The sequence below is a fragment of the Ciona robusta genome, chromosome 4, assembly GCF_009617815.1.
Source record: "Ciona robusta chromosome 4, ASM961781v2".
NCBI classification, from domain to species: Eukaryota; Metazoa; Chordata; class Ascidiacea; order Phlebobranchia; family Cionidae; genus Ciona; species Ciona robusta.
Genome location: NC_143238.1, coordinates 3,753,146 through 3,775,730, shown reverse-complemented (window position 1 = coordinate 3,775,730; position 22,585 = coordinate 3,753,146). Strand labels below are relative to the sequence as shown.

The 22,585-nt window shown below is 39.0% G+C and overlaps 6 protein-coding genes across 8 annotated transcripts; 5 read left to right on the top strand and 1 right to left on the bottom strand.

The window, feature by feature from the left end:
• The first annotated feature begins 45 nt into the window (after positions 1-45).
• Positions 46-1,719, top strand: LOC149736754 (uncharacterized). Its single transcript, XM_089876477.1, has 4 exons — positions 46-219; positions 562-919; positions 993-1,172; positions 1,666-1,719. The coding sequence occupies exons 1-3, from the start codon at positions 143-145 to the stop codon at positions 1,152-1,154; spliced, it is 597 nt and encodes a 198-aa protein (XP_089732603.1). The 5' UTR covers positions 46-142; the 3' UTR covers positions 1,155-1,172; positions 1,666-1,719.
• On the top strand, positions 1,666-4,799 carry LOC149736753 (cytosolic beta-glucosidase-like). Its single transcript, XM_089876463.1, has 9 exons — positions 1,666-1,786; positions 1,873-2,009; positions 2,233-2,408; positions 2,496-2,671; positions 2,921-3,111; positions 3,324-3,474; positions 3,528-3,662; positions 3,716-3,919; positions 4,257-4,799. Exons 1-9 carry the CDS (start codon positions 1,702-1,704, stop codon positions 4,454-4,456), a joined length of 1,455 nt encoding a protein of 484 aa, XP_089732589.1. The 5' UTR covers positions 1,666-1,701; the 3' UTR covers positions 4,457-4,799.
• On the bottom strand, positions 4,780-10,318 carry LOC149736752 (uncharacterized). Its single transcript, XM_089876430.1, has 10 exons — positions 10,035-10,318; positions 8,836-9,005; positions 8,624-8,776; positions 8,440-8,534; positions 7,938-8,333; positions 7,825-7,881; positions 5,927-7,558; positions 5,801-5,846; positions 5,681-5,733; positions 4,780-5,628 (listed from the first exon to the last, which is right to left on the bottom strand). The coding sequence occupies exons 1-10, from the start codon at positions 10,133-10,135 to the stop codon at positions 4,819-4,821; spliced, it is 3,513 nt and encodes a 1,170-aa protein (XP_089732556.1). The 5' UTR covers positions 10,136-10,318; the 3' UTR covers positions 4,780-4,818.
• An 88-nt stretch (positions 10,319-10,406) lies between these two features.
• On the top strand, positions 10,407-13,586 carry LOC149736751 (uncharacterized). The gene is made up of 5 exons (XM_089876479.1): positions 10,407-10,581; positions 10,643-10,741; positions 10,800-10,922; positions 11,001-11,177; positions 11,480-13,586. The coding sequence occupies exons 1-5, from the start codon at positions 10,510-10,512 to the stop codon at positions 11,585-11,587; spliced, it is 579 nt and encodes a 192-aa protein (XP_089732605.1). The 5' UTR covers positions 10,407-10,509; the 3' UTR covers positions 11,588-13,586.
• On the top strand, positions 13,535-20,080 carry LOC149736750 (neural cell adhesion molecule 1-like). 2 transcript variants are annotated; one of them, XM_089876440.1, is made up of 15 exons: positions 13,535-13,692; positions 14,939-15,033; positions 15,136-15,230; positions 15,324-15,460; positions 15,867-15,984; positions 16,042-16,244; positions 16,454-16,489; positions 17,213-17,349; positions 17,607-17,742; positions 18,127-18,240; positions 18,330-18,521; positions 18,639-18,852; positions 18,910-19,016; positions 19,140-19,278; positions 19,451-20,080. In XM_089876440.1, the coding sequence occupies exons 1-15, from the start codon at positions 13,644-13,646 to the stop codon at positions 19,602-19,604; spliced, it is 1,926 nt and encodes a 641-aa protein (XP_089732566.1). In that variant the 5' UTR covers positions 13,535-13,643; the 3' UTR covers positions 19,605-20,080. The 2 variants fall into 2 exon arrangements, with proteins under 2 accessions (XP_089732566.1, XP_089732567.1); XM_089876441.1 differs by lacking the exon at positions 16,454-16,489.
• A 409-nt stretch (positions 20,081-20,489) lies between these two features.
• On the top strand, positions 20,490-22,525 carry LOC149736749 (ubiquitin-ribosomal protein eL40 fusion protein). Of its 2 annotated transcripts, none has more exons than XM_089876481.1 (5): positions 20,490-20,644; positions 20,863-20,971; positions 21,437-21,523; positions 21,886-21,988; positions 22,380-22,525. In XM_089876481.1, exons 1-5 carry the CDS (start codon positions 20,567-20,569, stop codon positions 22,471-22,473), a joined length of 471 nt encoding a protein of 156 aa, XP_089732607.1. In that variant the 5' UTR covers positions 20,490-20,566; the 3' UTR covers positions 22,474-22,525. The 2 variants fall into 2 exon arrangements, with proteins under 2 accessions (XP_089732607.1, XP_089732608.1); XM_089876482.1 differs by lacking the exon at positions 20,490-20,644 and adding an exon at positions 20,693-20,755.
• Positions 22,526-22,585: the final 60 nt, after the last annotated feature.

Below are 22,585 nucleotides of genomic sequence, written 5' to 3'. Positions count from 1 at the left end.
GAAATAGGGGAAAGAGAAAAGTACTTCGCAATAAACCTTAGCTGCATATTCCGTACTGTTACTAAAGGAATTACTAAAAGTTCATGCGTTGTGTAGCTCTTTGAACGTTTTTATATAGCTATAATTAATTGCACGTGTTAAAATGTCGAGCTGTGTCGTTTGTAACACTCTGAATAAAGTTATGAAACGATGCACTCGTTGCAGGAACGCATTTTACTGGTGAGTGGTGAGCAAGGTTTCTTTTTAACTTAGATACATTTGCACTAAGAATTGTTTGTTGGTATTTGTATGCCCATAACGAACTGTAACACATATGGTATGGTCAAAATGTATGTTTTGGAAGACAGTTTATTTATTTAAATTCGTGTACTTCCACGGTATGGTCTTTATTTAATTCCAATTGGTAAATCTTTGCTTTTAACCATACTCAAATACCAAACTAAGTAACAAAATAATTTCAATATTTATTTTGTTCCAGTATGGTGGTAAATCTTCGCTTCTAACCATACTCAAATACCAAACTAAGTAACACAATAAGTTCAATATTTATCTTGTTCCTAGTTCAAGATCTTGCCAGATAAAACATTGGCCGGAACATAAGAATTTGTGTCAAGTATTTTCCTCTGATTCGTGTAATAATGTGGAAAAAAGTTCAAACAATGACAAACTTCAATTAAAAACTGAAAGCTTGTTAACTACTTGTGTTGAAACTTGTGGCAGAACTATATCTGTCCACTGTAATCATGCAAAACATAAACTATTCATTCCTTCTACTTTGCAAGCCAAGAAAATTATTGAATTAATATCCAAGACAGTCCATATACTTCCCTCTAAGATCAAGCTAATAGCAAAGGGTATTGTTGTAACAGAGCAAACTGTAGAAGATGTCTTGTTTGTTAAGAAAATCAAAGTAATTATGGTAAGAATGTGTGACCTGTTTAGTGGCATGTAACTTCATATATTCGAAATTTTATATATGCCAAATGTTACAGGCTGTTGGTGAAGTTTCTGAGAATGAGGATGGTTTGCATGCAGGAGACATTGAGATGATCATGGAGCAACTTTCTGTGTCGAGGAATGTGGCGGTTAAAGGACTTCGTTTTAGTAATGGAAATCTTGTTGATGCTATTTTACACATTGGAAACAATCTTTAACTACATTGCTGGAATAATGTATATTAACGATGCTGTAGTGTTTGTTTTTATATTTGTTGTTACTAAATTTAAACTTTGTTAATCATTATTTCTTTCGTTCATTGCAACCTCTGTATTTGTTGTCCCACTGTAATCATTCATTCACATGCACAACTCACTGTTATTACTTATTTATAGATATTAGTGTGTATTTGCTTCTATGCATGCCAACAGCATGTTGAATGTGTTTACTCACTTAAAACCAGGTGCTTGCTTCTGTGCCACCTGATTAATGCAACTTCTATTTATTTGTGGGTGTGCCTTGTCAAGTACTTTAAACTGTCAAATGTTCCAACCATGGGTTAATGTTTAACTCTTGTGTGTTTAACTTTCATACCGGTACATCTCTAATAAAAATAGAACAAAACGAACCTTTGAACAGAAGGTCGGGATATCTTTGCTTGTGTAGTGGTTGAGTATTTTAAAACAAAAGAGGTTTAAGTACTTTTCTTATCTTGTATTTTTTTTATAGATTTAAATGCCCGTCGTTTGATTGTAATTAAATACAATGTCAGAAAATACCGAACTTACTAAAGGACATTTTAGGAAGGGTTTTATGTGGGGTGCTGCAACTGCTTCTTATCAAATTGAAGGTAATTTAAAGTTGTTTGTAAAAGGAAAAACAACAATTAAAAACATGATCTCCCCATTCTTCAGACTTATTTATATATCACTTTAGGAGCATGGAATGAGGATGGTAAAGGCCAAAGTATTTGGGATACATTTGTACATACAGGTCACATTGAAGATGGTACAAATGGTGACATTACATGTGACAGCTATCATAAATACCAAGAAGATATCAATATGTTGAAAGTAAGCAATCATACTTTGTATTTAACAGTTTCATAATGAATAAAAGTAACTGTATTACCGCATGGCTGGAAACGACAGTCGGTATAACATGGGAGTTTTGTTTCATACACCTTGATTTTTTTATTACCATGCCAGATTTTTAGTTACCATGTATGTTACTTTGTGGGTGATCACTGATTATTTTTTGGCTATTTATCATAAATTTTGTTTTAATTCTTTTCAGAACTTGAAAGCAACACACTACAGATTTTCACTTTCCTGGTCGAGGCTTTTGCCAACTGCTGATAGTTCTACACCAAATCCAGCAGGAGTTGCTTTTTATAACAAGTTTATAGATGCCCTGCTTGCAAGTAACATTAAACCTTGTGTCACCATATACCATTGGGACCTTCCACAATGGTAAGCGTCTTGTTTTCCTGTTGTTTAATGCAAAACAGTAGATTATGCTATACTTATTTATTTTCTTATGCAAGAATTTGTCGACAGTCTTCAAGATATTGGTGGCTGGCAAAGTGATGACATAGTGGAAAAATTCAGGGAGTATTCAGACTTTTGCTTTTCTCAATTTGGAGATCGTGTAAAGCTTTGGATCACAATTAATGAGCCCCATGTTCAGTGTGGGTTTGGTTATGGCAATGGTATACATGCACCAGGCATTAAGGGTTAGTTGAACTTGTTCATGTTTTGAATTCTTGCCAAGTTGTTCATTGACTAGCTGTGGTGAAAAATTGTGTTAAATTTTGTTCAATATAATTCTTAATAATTAACTACTAGCTATTTGTTCAGAACAAATGCTGTCATCGGGTATGATTTATAATTATCACGAAATGCGTTATCACTTAGCGCAAATATTGAACCTAGCTTTGGTAAATTTTCCCACTAACCTAATGCATTAAACACTTTATTTACAGATCCATTAAATGCTTGCTATCAAGTATCACGAACAATGCTACTGGCCCACGCACATGCTTACCGTGTATACGACACTAAATACCGGAAGACACAAAATGGTCAAATCTCAATCACGTTGAACAGTGACTGGTGTGAACCAAAAGATCCAACCAACCCAGAGCATGTCAAGGCTGCCCAGTTTTACATTGATGTAAATGGTATTTCACGTATCTGTATCCATTATTCTCGTATGAAATGTAAAATCTGGTTGGGTCCTGGGTGTATAAAAATAATCATCCATTTCACTTGCCAACAGCACTACTGAAGTTGTTTATTACTACGATTCCATTTTCATGTTTTAAACTTTTCCATATCTGTTATATACATAGTTACGGAAGTTGCAATATAACCCAAATATATTAGGTGACTCTTGGTTGGTTTGCCAATCCAGTGTATGGTGATGGAGACTTTCCAGCTTCTATGAAAAAATGTATTCTTGAAAACTCTACAGCACAAGGTCTTGAAGAATCAAGGTTGCCCACGCTTACAGAAGAGGAAAAGAAGCTTATCAAAGGTTTAAAACCAACTTTCATGGTTATTTTACTATTTAAATTTACTACTTTTTAGGTACATACGATTTTTTCGGTTTAAATCACTATACAACTAGACTTGCGGAACCTGTAAGTGAAGCAACACAAGACTATCTGATGCACCCGGACTTGGCTGTTTATGTTCACCCTGACTCTTCATGGGAAAGAGCAGGTTTGATAAAAAATGATAAATTCTTTTCCAAATGTCAAAAATTCTTCTCAAAGGTTCTGAATGGCTTTACATTGTTCCAAATGGCTTAAGAAAGTTGCTGAACTACATTTCAAAGACCTATGGAGATCCAAGTATTATTATAACGGAAAATGGTTGCTCTACCAAACACCCTGTTAATGATCCAGGTGACACCAAGCAGCTGGTTGATGAACAGAGATGTTGTTACATAACTTCATACCTCAATGAGGCACTCAAAGGTAACCGATAGTTAAAACACGTGAATAATTATTACTACTGCTTTCACCAAAAAGCTGTTATCTCAAAAATTTTTTTTTTCCAATTTTGAATTTATTTAAATAAAAATAGTCTCACTACTCAGTAGAGTATCTGGACAACTTAATAAGTCATAGCTCTGTAATTCTGTGTGTTCTGTAAGTCTAACTTTATGATTTTACATGTTTCAATGCATATGTAAATTTGTGGGTAAATCTTTTTTTCCGTGTAATTTGCTATTGGTGACCACTAGATTGGAGCAATTGCCATTAAGTGCCTTGCCAAGGACACACATGCATAATACATAAAATTTGTTCCTAGCTCATTTATTGGATGGTGTTGATTTGAGAGGTTATTTTCTTTGGACACTGATGGATAACTTTGAGTGGGCAGCAGGTCATACTGAGAGATTCGGACTTCACCATGTTGATTTTAGTGATGGAAATCAAACCAGGACACCAAGAAAATCTGCTGCCATTTACACCAAGATTATTGAAGAGAATGGATTCAGTGCCTCTTAACAATACATTTGTTTATCCCAGTAATTTATCCCAGTAATAATTGAAGGTGTCCCAATGATATTATATTTAGCTTGTTTTGCATGTATCGCAGCCATATCCGTGCACTTGATCTAATGATATTGTAATTTCCTGATTTATTTGTATTCTTGTAGGTTTTATCTGCAGCCTCTTATGCAACGCGCAGTAATCGCTTTAAAATTAATTATTTTATAAAAAATGTTTTGTTACTAATCGCCAAATCAAATGTTTCATTGTTTGTGTTCCTTCATGATTATTTCTGCCCAGTATTTGACAATATATTATTGTTAAAAATACAACCAATAAAATATGAAATGCAGTTTAATTATATAATTTAATTAAAACTATTTTTCAGCTGCCCCGTTTTCTTCATCTTCTTGTTTAGCATTTTGTGTTTCGGTTTGTTCATTTGATTCTATTTTTCCTGTTTCAGCAGCTACAGCAGAGTCTGTTGTTTCTTCCTTTGCTGGCTTATCTTCTGTTGTGGTTTCAGCGGCTGGTGCCTCTGCTTCTGCAGCAGTGGTTTCTACTTCAGTGGCTGGAGCCTCTGTTTCTGCAGCTGGGGCTGCTTCTTCAGTGGCTGGGGCCTCTGGTTCAATGGCCGGGGCGGCTTCTTCGGCAGCTGGGGTATCTGCTTCAGTGGCTGGGGCCTCTGATTCAACGACTGGGGCCTCTGCTTCAACGGCTGGGGCCTCTGCTTCAGCGGCTGGGGCCTCTGCTTCAGCGGCTGGGGCCTCTGCTTCAACGGCTGGGGCCTCTGCTTCAGCGGCTGGGGCCTCTGCTTCAACGGCTGGGGCCTCTGCTTTAGCGGCTGGGGCCTCTGCTTCAACCGCTGGGGCCTCTGCTTCAGCGGCTGGGGCCTCTGCTTCAGCGGCTGGGGCCTCTGCTTCAGCAGCTGCGGCCTCTGCTTCAGCAGCTGGGGCCTCTGCTTCTACGGCTGGGGCCTCTGAATCATTGGCTGGTGCCTCTGCTTCCACGGCTGGGGCCTCTGCTTCCACGGCTGGGGCCTCCGCTTCCACGGCTGGGGCTTCTGCTTCAACCACTGGGGCCTCTGCTTCGGTTACTTGTGTTTCATCTAAAACAGAAGTTTGTGCAGGTTCAGATTCTTCCTTTCCTGCTGTTTCTTGTGGAGCAGTTGTTGCCTCTACAGTTTCCTACAGATAAAGTGGGTGATATGTGTTCAAAATTAAACCTAGAAGTACCCACCTCTGCCTGCGGTTCTTGCTGTGAAACTTCGGCTGCAGGAGTCTGTTGCGACCCTGTATAGTAAAAGCAACAAAAAAAAAGTGAGTTTGCAATACCATAATAAATAACAATAGCACTTGCCTTCAACCTCATCTTGTGGTGGAATTTCGGTTTTAACAGAATCTTCCTGTAAAATATACAATCGTTACATGTGCGTTAACGTATTAGGTAAAATATGCAATATCATGACTAAACTAGTTTACACACCTGAGATACTAAAACTTCAATTTGCTTGTCTATAGTCTTGCTCTGACTTGTAGCTACTGGTTCGTCACTGCCGATTTCGACCGTAATTAACTTGTTTTCTTCTGTTTCAGTCGGACCTGGCTCACACGAAGGCTCGGTGGTCGATTCTGCCCCATCGGAGTTTGTCTGTTCTACAACTGCTTCTTCTACAACGGACTCCGTCTGTTCTACAGCTGATTCTTCTACAACGGATTCTGTTTGTTCTACAGCGGACTCCGTCTGTTCTATAGCTGATTCTTCTACAACGGACGCCGTCTGTTCTGCAGCTGCTTCTTCTACAACGGATTCTGTTTGTTCTACAGCTGCTTCTTCTACAACGGATTCTGTTTGTGCTACAGCTGATTCTTCTACAACGGATTCTGTTTGTTCTACAGCTGATTCTTCTACAACGGATTCTGTTTGTTCTACAGCGGACTCTGTCTGTTCTACAGCGGATTCTTCTACAACGGATTCTGTTTGTTCTACAGCTGATTCTTCTACAACGGATTCTGTTTGTTCTACAACGGACGCCGTCTGTTCCATCGCTGCTTCTTCTACAACTGACTCCGACTGTGCTACAGCTGCCTCTTCTACAACCGACTTCGGCTGTTCGACAGCTGCCTCTTCTACAACCGACTCCGGCTGTTCGACAGCTGCCTCTTCTACAACCGACTCCGGCTGTTCGACAGCTGCCTCTTCTACAACGGACGCTGTCTGTTCTACAGCTGCCTCTTCTACAACGGATTCTGTCTGCTCTGCGGCCGCTTCTTCTACAACGGACGCCGTCTGTTCTACAACTGCTTCTTCTACAACGGACTCCGGCTGTTCTACAGCTGCATCTTCTACAACTAATTCTGTCTGTTCTACAGCTGCATCTTCTACAACAGACTTTGTCTGTTCTGCTGCTACTTCTTCTACAACGGATTCCGTCTGTTGTGGGGACGCTTCTTCTACAACGAACTCTGTCTGTTCTACAGCTGCTTCTTCTACAACGGACTCCGTCGGTTCTGCAGCTACTTCTTCTGCAACGGATTCGGTCTGTTTTACAGCTGCCTCTTCTAAAACTGATTCTGTCTGTTCTACAACGGATTCCGTCTGTTCTGTGGCCGCTTCTTCTACAACGGATTCTGTTTGTTCTACAGCTGATTCTTCTACAACGGACGCCGTCTGTTCTGCAGCTGCTTCTTCTACAACGGATTCTGTCTGTTCTACAGCTGCTTCTTCTCCAACTGACGCCGTCTGTTCTACCGCTGCTTCTTCTACAACGGACTCTGTCTGTTCTACAGCTGCTTCTTCTACAACGGATTCCGTCTGCTCGACAACTGTTTCTTCTACAACCGACTCTGTCTGTTTTGCAGCCGCCTTCTCCACAACAGTTTCTGTGGGTTCTGCAGATGCTTCAACAGCGGCTGATTGCGTCTCTGCTTCTACAGTATTCTCAACTGAAGCTTGTATATTCACGTTAGGCAAAGAAGCGTTTTCGATAGTGGAAGATGAAGCTGTGCTGCTACCAAAACTACTAGAACTTGACCCATAATTCACTGATGTTTCCGCTCGTGATACAATCTGTGTGGATAGCATGGAAGCTGGATCTGCGCTTCCTTTGGGCGTGTCCTTAATTATATATAAACGTTATAAGAAACCACACACCAACCCAAACCATGTGTCAGCCACAGCAAATGCACAGCAAACCAACTACGTTTTCGCACAAATGTAGCAATATAAATCAAGAATAGATAATAATTCTCTATAGCGTCAGTTATTGACAGGCTATATACATAAAACTATATTAAATGACCAAATATGTTCAAAAAAAGGTTTATCTTAATTTAAAATCCCAATTGAATCGAGGTAGTAGCCTATTTTATGTTTAGATATACCTTCACCCCTTCCCCAGGCATATCCTCCACAATAGGTTCCGCTTGCTCTTCAGCAGCCTTAAATAAATTGAAGATATAAAGAAATATAAAAGAAGAAGTCACCAATGATATACCGGTGCGGGTAACGATTCTGCTGGCTGTTCTTCTTGTGCTGCAACGGTTTCAACTGAAACAGGAGATTCTTCCGCGGGGGGAGCTGCGACCTCGGCTGCAGACTCCTCGGTAACCTTTTCGCTTTTTGTTTCGACAACTTCAACATTCGTTGTGTCCGATAGTACAGATGCTTTAACTAGAGGAGTCGCCTCGACCGTTTCCTCTTGTACTGGTTGGATTGAAGGTTCAGTTTGGGCGCTTGTGGAAGAGGAAGGCCTATCTTGGATATCATTCTCCTGTCCCGCTTCAATGAGAGCATCAACCAACGCGTCTTTGGCGAAGTCGGTGGTTTCTGTTTTAGGTTGATTTTGATGGGATGAGTGAGGTTCGTCAGATTGCTTCTGCAGCTTCTTTACCTGTTTTTCAGTTTATTTTTCGCACGTCAATCACAGCAAAAAAACAAAACCACAACAGTTAGATTCTATACACGGCAAATAAACGTAAACAGTAAATCGAACGTACCGGGGTCTTATTTACATGGGTTGCAGACTTTCGAGCTGTAAAACCTCTAAAACTTGCTTGTATCAAGGTAGCTGCCTTTTCAACTTCTGGATCAGCTAAAAAAATATGATTCGTGATATAACTACTAAAATACCAATGGCACACGTTATGTTAATTCTGTATAAAGTAACTCTCAGTAACTTACTAAGATCTGGCATACTCTCTTCGACCGTCGGTTGGCTTAAAGTTGCTGCTTCTTCAGCTGCGACTTCTATCGGAGCTAAAACCTCTTCCTCCACGGGTGCTGACTCCGACTCCACGATTCGTTCCGATACAAGATATCCATCGGCAAATCCCTCTAGAAAAACACACAACAGTTACAAACGCCTAATCGAAAGTAAAACTTTTTATTCTTACGTTCGCGCCGCTCCAGTAGACGATTGAAATAAGCTGCGGCAAAACTTGGAATATTTTTCGGCTGCTCTCGTAAAATTTCCCGAGACAGGTTTTCCAACAACTGCTTGAAACCTGTTGGAACCTGTAACTTGACGGCTCCGTATCGTACAGACATTTCTTCGTAGTCAACACTGTTTTAGAAAGTTACTAGTAAACTACAAAGAATAACCAATACACGTTAGTATATATAACAGCAGCCATATACATTATTCATGGCACACCAAACCAATACCAAACAGCGTTTAATATTGAAAATGAACAGAGCTTACAATATTAAATCGAGCCTGTACGGACACGTCCACTAAAAAATTCATTAAGATTTTTCATTTTCTATCCCCCTGAATCGTTAGCTTTCCTTTGGACATATGCGGTTTTCCCAGTCAATAATTATGTGGCCTGGCTGGTACATCGTTAAAAAGACACATGTTTGTAACTTTGTGCTTGCTTGAACGAATGAATTTCACCTTACTGTTTTTAGAACCTCTCCATTACTATGGTACTGTTCGATTTCAATATTTTGGCCGTAGTTATCCAAAACCATTTGCCAAATGTAAACACTGTTCCTAACGACATACAAACTATTCCATTCTCCAGTTTTCAATTGCGCGGTTCCAAACGGTGTTGTCTTGCTACACACTTACAGGCTTCAAATTTCACGTTTTATCTTACGAAGCAACGTTTATTGTTTTTACAGAGCGTAGATTTAAACCTAGACAAAAAGCGGAGAGAAGCGACGCCTTTATATCTGGCCTGTAAATAATCCTGAAGCATAACCTATGTCGTGCCCGGACATGGTGTAAGACTGTAAGTTATTTATTTACCTAGCAACGATGCGTTACTAGCGAAGGAGTGTTTTTAAAAAAAGCACCATAAACACAAACATGCTGCATGTTTTTTAATGCCCAAAAACTATCGAAGAAGTTAGTTACACCATCTTAACCTTTTTAGCAGGTTTTCTAAGATTCAACAACATTATTTTATTTGCACGAGTATTGTTATTGCGTAACATCCAATCTAACCGTATTCTTATACAATGTTAGCTTATACTATATGGATCTCATACGTTTAATACACTACAAATATGACACCTTTAACAAAACAAATCAGCTCCATAGTAACATCGGTAAAATCCAAACTATTTCTTTACAGTTTAAACTTACACGGCTCTTGTGCGCCTTCGGCGACGCTTCTTTCTCTTTTCTTTGGACGCTTGTGCATTGCTGTTGGCAGTTGTCGTTACCGTTTGAGTTGTGCGTTCCATGTTTTTTCTATTTTGCTGCTATCGTGTGTTTTACAGTAAAAATATGCTTCTGTCTTTCACCTTTACGTCTTTTTCCCTACCTAACTTTATTCCTAGCGAATATATTTTCCTAGATAAACATCCCTTGATCGGGAGGTGCGTCGTTCTGCTTCTATATATCAAACTTTGATGATACAAATTAAAATTTTGTCCAAACACAAAATTGATTCAATGTGAATGTGTTTGTTACTATTAGTAACATTTGTTCCTTACTTTGACGTCATTATGCCATTCTGTGACGTGTTCTAATAAGAAAAAAATATTTGCATGTGATTAAATTTAACCAAATCAACATTTCTTCCTGTTCACAACAATCCGTATTGATTCGACCTAATATGGCTCTAAATCGCCCACGTATTGATACAGCTGCAGTTACCAAAACCAGCGTCGTACTTGGTCACCACAGAGTAAGTTTAAAACAGTATGTTCTACATATTGATCTGATCACATCGTAATTATCGCTTTTAGGAGCCAAAGACAACGACCTACAATGAAGTGTTTGAACTCGGTAGAGCGTTTAAATCGGCTCCGAAACCAAAAAGATATGAGCTTTCGTGTGTGGCTGAGGTTGCCTTAAAGTTCTAGTAATATTATAGAACCTAATTTTAATTACAATTATTTTTAGATATTTCACAAAACGGAGAAACAATACCCTCGAAGTATTGCGCAAGCTTCGTTCGGAAAACAGTCGCCAAAAACCACATGTACTGTATATCAACACCGACTGAAAGCGCTCAAAACGATTATGGTATGTAATATGTTCACGTTGTACACTTCCCAATACGCTTTCCAAACCGGAATTAATATATATAAATATATATTACAGGGAATACACTCCATCAACTCCGTTCCGATAGGACCTCAGCCGTCCAACTACGAACGGGAAAACGTCACGGACACGTCACAAATGAAAACCGATTACGTGGACCGCCATCATATATTACGTCGATGGGTCGATATCCAAACTTCCAATATACCGACGCTACCAAGGATAAACCAACAGGTCCGTGTAATGCTGTACTTAAGTAGCCGGGTATTTTGGACTTGGGAGCACGAATTGCTGGTCCAGTTGTCTTCACAGAAAATATAACCTATAATATATAGAAAGTAGGTGGGGGGAAGATGGGACACCTTTTCATGCTTTTTCTCGTTCATTTACTAATAAGCAAAGAACATTTAATGAGTTATAAAACCGCATCTCCAAGACTCCTATAGACCTTTTAATTGTTTAAAACACGATTTGGATATTAGGTACTAAAGGTGTCCCAGCTTTCCCCACCCTATTATATCTGTTCCAACTTTCAGAGCGAACCTTGGTACCGAGGCCAAACAGAAGCAGCACACCAGTTCAAATGGCCATCGAGGGACGCAGACGCAATATACCAAGTTCGTTTCAACAAGAACAAAAAATAAAGAGTTTGCTATTATTTTGACTTCTTATACGTACAAGGCTTTACCTTGTCATTAGGTCGGAGAATGTCGGTTTTAATGTAAGCTATACAACATGGATTAGCGCCGCTGTGTTATAAAGCGTACCGAAAAGTGCTTTCGTCATATCCCAATTAAGTACCATACTGTTTTGTGAAATTGCGACACATAGATCATATTTACGGTTCGCTTTACGTTAACTTTGTACAACGTTGGTATCGCGTTCATGAGGTGCAGCAAGCGTTCGAGTAGTCTGTGAAGCACACTTTTATCGAGTGCCGTCGGTTTTCAAACCAACTGGTTGCCACGACGACAGGCACTTTTACGGCTGCACTCACATGCCGGAAGCTTTGTACATTGGGCTTCGAATGGCTTTAGTTTTGTACTGTACTGATTGATTGGCGTTTCAGAATACAACACAGGTTCAAGTTAATGGAGCAGTCAAGGCAGCTTTATTTTCCAGCCGACCGTTTGCTGTTCTGTTATTCTACAGGTGGCGGATGGACTAGGTCATTATGACAATGCGAGTACACGTAATTAGCGTTTTAGGAATCCACATAAATTATACCTTACATTATTATCGTCAAGGGTAATAAGTGCTTGCATGGATATCAAGTACACAGGTCTTCAATTACATGGTGTCGATAGGACCTTCTATACTCGAATTACACGTGGATTAGAAGAATAAAGATGTTTTTCTAAGTGCGCGTATATCGCAAGATCGGTCATTTGCCTCACAGAACGAAAGATGGACATTGCAATCGCAAAAGAGTTCATATTTTATGAGGCACGTTCGAAAGATAGCTTTTTAGGAATGCTTGATGCGCAAGTAAGGTTGTTAAATTGTAAGAATATAGACGCGACCAGAAGTTTATTTATGCGAAATATTTTACTGTTGTTTTGTTGGTCTCGAGAGGTTGGAAAGAAAATCATTTTTATTGGTTTACTGCGATTTAAGCTACAACCGTCGGTGATTGACTTTTGAAAACCAAGAAACCTAATTACACGTAATCGAGGTGTTAATAAGCTTACTGTCGTTCCCTATTAGGGCAAATAATTAGCGTCTGTGAAAACACGTTTTATTTCCCCTTTTGTCGCAACCTTTCGCGCCGAGCTTAAGTCGAAGACAAACAGCTGATTTCTATTAGCGGCGGTGTTTGATTGTCAGCTTTTTATCCAACTAACGTATGTCATTACCTCGGATTAAATGAAAAGGTGCGAAGCTAGTTAGTTGAGCGGTACCTACAGTGCTGATGAATGCGTTGCGGGAGGAGCTTACTACCCTTTTGCATTGTTTGTCGTCGGCACTTCACCTAGTTTCGCGTCGATTTTCCTTGCCTCCCGCCCCGGTCAGCAGCGTCCACTTCTACGGGTGTCCACTGTTTTCGTCGCAGAGCGGGTTGTATCACGTGACCCCGGTAAAAGCGCGCGTTCTCATTTGGGTCGGCGTCCGTGGGGAAAAAGGGCGAGGCTTTAAAGCACAATAAGAGCGCCTTCACTCGCGAATAAAGAAGAACGATTCGTAAAGCGCCTCCATTTAAATTAGAAGAGAGCTTATTGCGATGACAATTATTATAAACAGAAGCAAAGCTGCGTCCCAGGAATAGTCTATGGCAAAGTGAAAAGTTTATAAAATTGAGTGTGTTTAGAATAACATTGTAGAAAAGAGAACATACATATAGTGTTTTCGTGTTTCTCTTCGCCAGACGTCGTAAATAATATATGCCTTTTCGTATAGCCATGAATAGAAAGACTGCAGAATATTTTTAGCTTAATTTCGAGTCGTCAAAATTCTCTCTCTTTTTTAAATATAGACTGTAATTGTGGGTATACGATGTGATTCGCTTGCTTTCAAATTTGTCTAAAAATGAAAATATTTTGCTTTTGAAATATGCTTGTGACCTGCATATTGCGTGTATTTAACTGAGTGCTAAGGATAATTACAATTATTTATTTAATTTTGTTTGCAGGTTTTATTTATAGACCTGTTTATCGCCGAATAGTATACGTATTTAAAACACTGTTAATTTAAAACTGAAGAATGGGTCGCGTTTTGCTGGCAATTCTTTCCACGGTCCTTTTACTGCATGGTAAGTATAGAATGTATTGCAAAACCGTAATTCCTGAGATCACAGTCAGTGTGCCTGTTTTAATTCAATATCAAAGCAATATGCTTTATATCAAGTTGACAAGTCTGCGAGAGTTTTTAAATGAATACGAGTGATTTTGACAAGAGTGAAATAATGTATTGATCATCTGCGTAGCGCAGCAACTTCGCCCGTGCCAATTTCATGAATAATTCAACAACACGAAGTTGAAGCCTTCGATCACATTACGTCACAGCGAGGACCTCATAAACAAAATCCCTATTCGGCAAGCTCGCCGTTTTGAGACATTAATTCATCAATATGCAATGTAGTTCAAATTATTCCCCGGCACGAAACCTTTGTAGCGTAAATGAAAATGCTTTTTGGTTTTAGGTTTGTAACATTTTTTTAGGAAATGTTTAATAGTTCATGAGTAGCGCGAAACGCAATTATGTGCAACAAAAGCGCAAACCCGTCGATTCGTTATAATCATGATCGATAAATGAGGAAGTCGGAGACAGGTGTTTCGTGTGTTCACCGATTCTTTCCTCCCACCTGCCGATTGTTGTTTCAAGGCCGACCCACTTTCACGGCATCCTGCCGAGATTTTTTAACGTGTTTTTCGTTCCCGTTGCTCTTGCTGCTGTCAATCGTTAAAAACGAAGTGTCCCGGACTCGTGGCTGCGCGTGTAATCCGATCAAGGCTTGCAGGCTAAGCCATACATTGTCTTATTGGGATGTAGCGCTCCCCTTTAAACCCATATACATCAAGCTGGGCTGAGCTGATGGATCAGCGGACAAGATTGCATAAACCCTTTAAATCGTTAGGACTTCGGAGTTAAATTCACAACTTTGATCCAAAGTCTAATTTTTAGACCGTCAATCAAAAAAAATCACGTTGTTTGTTAAAGTATAACATTCAAACTGCGATTTGAACTTTTAAACCGGGCTGAGGCAAATTTTCGCAGACTAATAGATTGGTAGTGGGAACTGGGACGGTTCAGGGCCGGGCATACGACGTTTTTAATGCTTTTACTGTCGTCTGCTAACTCCCATCGGGGCCCGTTGCTGTGTCTGAATAGCAGCACCCCTGCTGCTCGCTCAGCGGGCCACGAAATCTGGCTTTGCGTCGTTGGGAATTTTATTCCTCTGTTGACTAACCGTTACAGTTCCGGCAATTATTTCGTGACGCCGCCGTAACCAGCGTCCTCTAAGGTTGTAAATAACAGCGATTTTCTTTTCATACCAGCTGTCAATGGCCAGACCGAGCAACCGATTACAGATCCCATTAAAGCGGAATTGGGAGGCGTGGTTGTTATACCATGTAACTTGATACTCGCAGAGGTAAGCCGATTCAATCAATTTTGCTGAAGGATAATCGCTACAATTCTATATTTATTACTTTGTGCAATATTTCTCCCACGCTTACCAATTCATTGAAAACAGAACGAAACTCTATTTACTGTACTGTGGAAGCACAACGAAGATGATATTGCAACTGTGGGCGCGACAGGAGAGGTGTACCCACACGGTCAATACGGGTAAGCCAAATTAACCAGGCATTATTTATACTATTGCAAGCTCTAATCAGCACTTTATGATATAGTCCATAAAATTCAAATGTTTTTTTTTAGGGAACGGTCTGTAGTGGATGGAACTACGTATGAACTGACTTTGGAAGCACTTTTATTGGACGACTCTGGTACTTACGTCTGCAGTGGGTTTGGAAATAAAGGGTCGAAGAGTCAAACATACCAAGTCGACGTATTGTGTAAGTTGCGAAATATTGTATTTATTTATGTACTCTCAACACAAGTTATCATTAAAAAACATAATATTTCACAAAAGCATGCAATGTTGTTATCCATAATATTATATTGTGACTAGCAAAATAAAATACCTACAAACAAAGCTTTATTCGCCGACACATAAGTACATAAGCGGCAATAAACAGCCAAGCTGATACCAGCGTTCGTCGCTCTCTCAAGCACAGTATAATGATCAAATTACGTCATTTCTCGACCTGCGCCACTTAAAAGTGAAGGGTACTCGTTGCTCAACGGACTGTGATGTAAAATAACTGACGCCCACCCGACTTAGCGAAGTACCGGGAAGCGCATATAATGATCACAACTATATTTATGTTAGAAATTAAACCGAAACTGTTTGCTCTGTAGCGTCTCCACAAGTCAACACACGAGTGAATCCATACTTGGATGATGGACTCGGTTCAGGAACTGCAACTCTTGCTGTCTGTACTGCAACTGGTGCCAGTGAACCTTTTACTATGAACTGGTATGTTCCTTGACATTATAGAATTTGAATGTATTTCTACAGCCGTTTGATTTGTAGGTTAACGGACATGGGCGACGTTGTAGTGCCGGATTCATTCCGAGCAGATACTGCAAACGAACAGTATTACTCATTGATTGACAGTACTTTGTATCTTGACATTCGTCCAAATGCCGAAAGAGACAATGGCAGAAAGTTTACTTGTTCCGTACAAGACGCATTCGGAAAGACGATTGAATCTGAAGCTGTTTTAGTCGTAACAGGTTGGATTTCTTTCATTCTTTGTTTGTCCTAATCTGTTGCGTATAAGGTGTAGAACGGTTTTGGCATGTGCGTACATCCTTGTAGCTTCGTAGTACAAATCCAAGCGGCGATTTGTAGTTGTGTTTTAGCATATTAGATGTTGTGTCACTCCATGTTGTACTTTAGACTAACACAACTTTTCTTTTCAATCTTCCAATCGACCCCACAGCGCCGACAACCACTGCCGAAACTACAACGATGCAAGGTAAGTTGTCTTCTCTTTCCTGTTCTTCATGTCGTAGTGTATGTGGTGCGTAGTGTACAAGGATTTATTTGACTTAAATTAACGTAATGCTCCTACTGACCCATTAATATACACTGAATGAATTATTCATTCACTCCAACGTTTTTTACTTCATTTTGTCGTTCACTCTAACAAAGTAACAGCAATACAATTCGAAAGAATTCACACACTTTTAAGTAGGAATAATCCCGCGAACGCGATTAGCACAACTTTTCTGTGTGATGGCCAATAAAAATGGCGCCGTCGGTGATTAGGGCGAGCAGTTTCGTAACACCACTCGCCAGCAAGCTTCGTCATTGAGACTAATATGCGTTTAACCCAATTACCCATGCACTTGAATTGTCCACCATCAATGGATCTTGAAATCCGAGACAAAAGACGCCCCTCAGTGTTATAATGTACGAATTAGGTCATCAGTCCAGCGTCGTAAAGCGTTTGGGAAAACTAATAGGGCGCTGTGGCTGATTAGGTTTTTCAAAAACAGCTGGCATAAACAATTCTCGCTTAAAATTAATCTGCGTTCCTTTGAGGAAGACACAAATCGATACGAAACATTGCCTCAACGATTTTAACAGCCTTTGGTGTACACTCAATACGCCGGGGATATCTCATCTTGATTGTCTCGGGGGGCATATGTAACCTGGCATGTCATATTTAATTCATATCCAACATTTTCCTTCCCAGCATCTCCTGCCATTACATCATTCCCAACAAACGACGGCGATGAGATAATCATGCTGATGGGAGAACAACGAACGTTTGAATGTACGGCTACCGGCGTACCCACACCTGCAGTCACTTGGTACAAAGGCGATAGCAAGGTATAAGCTCTGCACTGTTCCGGTTTTCTATTTTACTTAAACGAAATCGACTTCGATTTTGGCATAATAGTCATTTTGACCGATAAGCGGTCGATTGGATTCCCTTAAAATTAACGTTATTTCTTACGGCAATCAATTCTTTTAAAAGAAAATCCAGCCGAGGGTTCATCTCTCAATGTGGGGGTACCTAAATAATTCAACACGATAGTATCATGTGACATAGCACGGCTGCAACCCGCGAATGTTTTCTTTGTTAGGTTCCCTTTCTATCGGGTTCTCCTGGAAATGCAATCATGACCATTGATGCAACGTATGAAGATTCCGACTCTTACATTTGCAAAGCTGAAAATCAAGAAGGCCAGATTGAAAATATACTTCAACTTGTAGTACAAGGTAAGCAAGAGAATCATTTTATATTGAAAACCTTATCTATGGAGTGATGGGTTTGTTTTTTCTGCACTCTGGTTGCTGGGATACACACAACGAAAGTTAAAGACTCTCGAAACAAAGGTCTAGAACACTTGAACTTCTCATATGTCACATACTGTTTTATCGGAGATTTAAAACGCGTTAAAACTGACGTTTATTACCCTTGCCCTGGTTTGGATCACATAATAAAATATGAAGCATAACCGGAATATACAAACTACAGACGATATGGGCGCCGTCAATATATCAACATAAATATTTTGATCTAATGCAGTACTAAAAGTACACATTGATATTACCCAATCAAAAATCTTTTTGTCGTGTTCCTGACATCAACATTTATTACAGGTCAGCCTGTTATTCCACCATCTGGAAAGATTGGTAACGAAACCGAAAAAATTGAAATTGTAAACGAAGAAGTGGTCACACTGACCTGCAAAGCAAGCGCCAACCCATACCCTGGTAAAAGAACTTGAATACTTTGTAAACCTTGTTAATATTTAAGTGTTAATGTATGTTTCAACACTGACTTCCAACATTGTTTATCACAGATATTGTATGGACTGTTGAAGGAGTAAACAAAAGTGATTTGTCCATAAACGAAGCGGTTGAAACCACAGATAGTTTGGTGTCATCTACGGTTAACATCAGCGCGAAACATTTTGAAAGCGACCCCAAAATTGTGACATGTTTTGCGGCAAACAAACTTGGCAAAGCAAGCAAAGACTTTGTTGTGTCGAAACGTAAGTAATAAGAAAGAGAAGTTTAACAATGTATTTACAATGTTGCATCTCGCGTTTTTAAGTTACACTTACTTAAGTTACATGGTACAGTCATTAAACAAATTTTTCACCTTTTAGAAATACCTGCAGCTGCCAACACCGGCGTGATCGTGGGAGTCGTAATCGCTGTTCTGATATTAGTTGCTCTCCTTTTAACCGGCGCTTTCTTTATTTTGTCGCGGCGTTCCCAGAAGAGCGAGGTTACTGCCACGGAGTCTGCGGAGAACGGATGTTGTGGGTCTGGTTGTTTCACCAACCCATGCGCCCAGCCAGTCGAACCTGTTGTCGTTGGGTATGCATTTTTTTCTTACTTCAAAGTACGATCTTAACCTCGAATGTTATACATTAGAGAGGAAGACCAAGTAAAAGAAGTAAAGGAAGATGGTACTTCTGAAGAGAAACAGAAACTGACAGAAGCTGAAGAGAAGCCAGCTGCAAAGGAAGCAGAAAAAGAAGGTAAAACAAGGATCCTAAATAAAACAAAGCAGAAAATGAGTTTTATGCGAATTGTCATTGCATTTTTATGAACTTTGTGAGTCTCTGTTGTCTATCCAGGATTTAGTTTATTGTGATTTTTAGGGGAAGAGAAAAAAACGGAAGAAGAAAAACCCGAAGAAAGTGAAGAGCCTAAGGAAAAGAAATCTGTTAAAAAGATGAAACTTTCGTTTGCACCACAATGCTGTAAAGGAAACAAGGAAGAATTAAAGGAAGAAGCAAGGTATAGGTTTAATAATTATTAATATTACTGTAAAATCTGATGATAATTGCAAAAAAAACTTGTAATTAGTTATTTCTAGTTCCATAGGTCAAAATAAAGTATTTTTGTATCTGAACAAAAATAATCTAAACACACAAATGTTACGCTGGTGTTCAACCTTTGCATTGTTTAGTATTGAAGCAGAAGCTGCAGAAGAAGAGAACAAAGAGTCTAATGGGCATACACCGCAAACAGAGAACGAAACAGGAAAACAGCGCGAAACTGACCAAGACTCTGGAAAGGGTGATACACTGGAGAAGGCAGTAGAGGCACCAGCAAAAGAATAGAAAATAATCTGCACAAGAACAACTTCTTCAATTTCGTCGACGCGAACAGTTGTACTTGCTGCATTGGACACAGACATATATACAACTTGTACTAATAATTGTTTGATTTGTTACACTCTACGAAGCGGGTTTGGATCGCACGTTGTTTTAATTCATTACTGTATTAGGAACGGAAGCAGCTTGTGTTTAAAGTCTTACGTAGTAAGCGAATCCCCGCAATTTAGTTCAACCTATTTTGTACATATAGCCCTATACGTTTTGCTTTAATTACCCAAAACCATTTGAGAACATGGAATGCCAGTTATGCTGTAAAATGTGCGCTAAAAATCTGTGTTGCTACTGCTTAGAATTTAAGTTTCTATAAAACACTCTGTTCTATATATATCAAACGCTTTTTCTGGTTACATTGTACACGATGCATCGCTTGCAAGGAAAAACGCTGTTTATGAAAATTAAACAAATATCGACCACTTGAACACCCTGTATCTTTAATCATGTGTCACATTTATAGTCAGGAGGTGGGTCTATACAATAATGAAACAAAGAAAAAAATATTAGGAGCTGACTGCGTTCATTATGCGGTTTGAAAAATCATAATAAACAGACGTAAAGTAACCTGGCTATTTTGTTTTAAATATTGCCAATGACTGCCCACATTACGTATTTAACCAAAGTTGTTCAACTTAGTTATGTTACACAAACCTTTCAGACAGTTTGTGATGGTTCGCATGTAACTTGGTCCGTTGCCAACATCTTTTTCTACGATTAAATTATTTTGGGGGTGCATTACAAAATCGGTGTTTAAGTACAGGTATTCCAGATTCAACAATTAAACAGGTAACGCAATACATTTAATCTTAACCAGTTATAAAAAGCCGTGTTTCTAGTGCGAAATACAAAGAATAGCCCAACACCAAACCCAAACTAAACTACCGCTCCCCAATATAAATTCGACTGTCCGAATGTATGTGAAAATAAGTGAACTAAAATTTGCACACCACGCATCCATCTTTTTCGGGAAACTGGTAATCGCACTTCAGGTTAGATGTGATTGTGATCGTATTTTAACATGTATTTGCGTTATTTTAGTGTGTTTGTCAGTAAAATTAACATACGAATATATCTTACACTTTATATACACATGCTGAACGGTAAGTCTGCCTGAATTACTACGTTACACTTCGATAAGTAAAGTAATTAGAAGATAAAATTAACTTTTGCGTTTTGAACTCAAATGTAATCTGAATTCGGTTTTCAGATAAAGATGCAGATCTTTGTCAAGACCCTAACGGGTAAAACCATTACCTTGGAGGTGGAAGCCTCTGATATGATCGACAATGTAAAGCAAAAGATCCAAGATAAAGAAGGTAAAGATACCAAACTTTTAACAAATAATTTGATTGATTCGCTGCTAATTGTTTGTTAGTCAGTATTGTGTAATGAATGTTTGATCACGCAACAATATTTGTTTAAATTCAGCAATAATTGAAATTGTCATATTCACAAGTATACCAATGGCAAACAGCCAGTCTGCGGAGTATGGCACGTGCACAAGCAATTTTTTTTACAAACTTTTGGTTACACACATGTCAATAATTAAACAATGAAAAAATGTGTATTAAATTAGGTAAGATTTCCTAACGCCGCTTGGTACATGCTTTGGATACCGATATTTAATGATAGCACGAGTGCAAACGAAAAATAACCAGCTTGCATGCGCGAAATCTCGTCAGGAACTGCCACATTCAGCAGGCTGGGCAATCCGGATTGTAAAGTTAAAGATTTGTTACAAAGCCGGGTGTTATAACAGGAATGTCCTATTTACTTCGCAGGTATTCCACCTGATCAGCAACGTTTGATTTTTGCTGGTAAGCAGTTGGAGGATGGAAGAACACTTAGCGATTACAATATTCAAAAAGGTAGTTTTAGTTTTAGTATTCATAAAGTATCCTGATATTTTAGTTATTTCCATTTTAAAATGATGAGATTTTTATGCTGTATGATCATTCATGATTCAAACAGCCCTTTTGCTCTCTGATTTAAAATGGTTATAATTTTGAGTTATTAACATATAACATACGTTATCAGTAATCACAGTAAAATTCCGACTAGCTATTTCAAAAAAAGGTATAATGATTCCGGACCAGTGCCCACTATTAAACTAATTAATATAATCTTCAAGATTTATGGCTTATTAGTAATTACGCTACAAGATTTCTGTTATAAATAGCCCTGTGTACTGCAGTTAATAGATATCCCTTTATATTGTTTACATTAACAGAATCCACCCTTCATTTGGTTCTTCGACTTCGTGGAGGAGTCATCGAACCAAGTTTAAGAATTCTTGCTCAGAAATACAACTGTGACAAGATGATTTGTCGCAAGTATGTAGTGTTTCCACAACGCAGTGAATGATAAGCAAATATTTGTAATTTTCCCTAAAAAGTTTTGTCATTTTTATATTTATTACTTTGAGAACTTAACAATAGTAGGTATTGTCTAATTGTTTTTATCTTTGTAAGGTAGGGCAACAACAGTCATTATAATAAGTGTTTCCTTTTTACACCTTGTGTTGCTTACAAATTACTGCATAGGCAGCTTGCTGGTTTTGTTTTCTCTATGGCTGACAATGTGAAAAACCTATTAGTGGCTATTGGGTCGGCAAATCATGAGTTAAATTGGACAATTTGTCTTGTCTGAGAACACACACATTTTTGGTAGCAGCAATGAGCTTTGAACCTGCTACCTTCCAGAGTTAAATTTTATATGTTTAAGGTGCTACGCTCGTTTACACTCAAGAGCAACCAACTGTCGCAAGAAGAAATGTGGACACACCAACCATTTGCGACCAAAGAAGAAGCTGAAGTAAATGGGAGTTTCCTTTTAGTATTCGCGTCAATACAAATGGGATTGCGATAATATTTCCTAGTTCAACAGTGGTGATTTTTGGCAAAGCCGCTAAGTAGTGATTGTTGGTACTA